Genomic DNA, 1,670 nt, shown 5'->3' with positions numbered 1-1,670 from the left:
CCGTCCCCAGCGGCTCTGATCAAATGCATCGCCCAGAGGCTAGCGTGAATCGAGGCGATGCGGCTGACCGCAGTCGCCGGGATGCAGTTGCGAGTAGGCAGCATCGCGGCCACCCTCGGTGGCGGTGTCGCACCGGTCTATCCGCGGCTGACGCCGCCTCCGGTGGGGCGGCAACGGGGCTCCAGGAGATGGTGCCGTGGGCAGCGCTCCGCAGAAGGGAGCAAGGGGCGCAGGCAGGGAGGAGGGGGGGGCGGCTCGCCTGCCGCCCTCGAGCCGCGACAGCCGGTGCCGTGGCCGGCCCGCCTTCGAACGCGAAGGGGGGACGGCCTCATGCCGCCTCACCGCGAGAAGCGGCGGCCGGCCGCCACCTCAAAGGAGGCCTCTCGCGCTCGAAATACGTGCGAGGCACCTGCCGAAGGGGGTGGGGTGGTCGGGCGGTCTAGGGGAAGGCGTCTCCGGTGGGTGGGCGCCGCTCCTACAGCGCGCGGGGCGGGGAGGCCGACTGCGGCGGTGATACGGTCGCGCGCGCGGGGCGTGGAGGGCCAGGGAGGTGGAATCCGGGGCGGCGGAAACCTCCGATTTTTTGCAGTTCTAATTAGCCCGAGGCTGGCCGGAGAGGATTGACGTATCCGATTTTTGTTTTTCCGCTGGTCCAGCCGGCCAGCCGTGCCTACGGCGAGAAAAGGAGCGTCAGACCCGGTCCGATCTCGCGCTCCAGCGGGAACGCCGAGCGCCTCGGACGCCAAGCGGAAACGGCGTTCCGAGGCGGGGCGCGGTGGCGATCGCCGGTCGGCGCCTTCGCGGCCGGCCGGCCCGGTGGGTTGCCACGGCACATGCGCCGCGCGCCGTCGCCAGGCCCCGCCGCCGCCCCGCCAGAGCAGCGGCGAGATGGGAGGCGGTCGGCGGGTACCATCGGCTCTTGAGCGAGCTTTCAGCTCACTTTGACGACGCTAGGAAAATCAATTCGTGGAATCCAGTCCGAGATGCAGTGAGGCGGAGCCTACCCTGCTCTCTCTCAGAGTCTCTACGAGTGTAGTCTGAGGTGGTCAGGTGTGAGTTGAGTTGCGCTCTGGTGGGGCGTGGGAACCGAAAGCTCGGTGCTCGACGACTCAGACACTGTGCTCAGGGGCGGTCGGACGCCTGTGCGCTGTGGCCTGACAGGCTGAGCGACGGGGGCGACGATCGTGCTGAGACCCCCCCGACGTAGTGCAAAAGAGCAACCCGCTCTCGTCTAAGTTTTCGAGCAACGCATCACAAAAATAGCACACGTGACAACCGCACGCGCGACGTGGGCGCACCGTCGCGCAGCGCCGTGACGCCACCCCCCAGGCGTCGACAGGCGCTGACATTCATGTACGGCGGTACGCACACTCTCGAACGCACCTGAGAGCCTATCGCACATGTGTGACGCCCGCGCCGTCACTTCCACTCGACGCCAACCGACTCGGCCAGCGAGCGCATCGAGTCGTTCAGCTTGCCGAGCGGCGCGAATAGCCCGCCACCCCCCTCCCTCTTGAGCTCCTCCCGCAGTCCGCGCAGCCCCTCCCGCACCGGCAGCAGGTCGTCGTCGACCAGCATCTCGTTGAGGGCGTCGAGCGGCTCGGCCACCTGGTCGAGGTACGCCCTTACGATCTCGAGCGCGCGCACGCCGTCGCCCATCGCCGAGCAGC

The 1,670-nt window shown here is 68.7% G+C and overlaps 1 protein-coding gene across 1 annotated transcript; it reads right to left on the bottom strand.

The window, feature by feature from the left end:
* Nucleotides 1-670: 670 nt before the first annotated feature.
* Nucleotides 671-913, bottom strand: EMIHUDRAFT_317937 (hypothetical protein; the record flags this gene model as incomplete). Its single annotated transcript, XM_005767859.1, has 1 exon — nucleotides 671-913. One exon carries the CDS (start codon nucleotides 911-913, stop codon nucleotides 671-673), a length of 243 nt encoding a protein of 80 aa, XP_005767916.1.
* Nucleotides 914-1,670: the final 757 nt, after the last annotated feature.

Source organism: Emiliania huxleyi, assembly GCF_000372725.1.
Source record: "Emiliania huxleyi CCMP1516 unplaced genomic scaffold EMIHUscaffold_4773, whole genome shotgun sequence".
Taxonomy (NCBI): domain Eukaryota; phylum Haptophyta; order Isochrysidales; family Noelaerhabdaceae; genus Emiliania; species Emiliania huxleyi.
The sequence above is the reverse complement of the archived record's forward strand: the minus strand, read 5'-3'. Positions and strand labels throughout refer to the sequence as shown.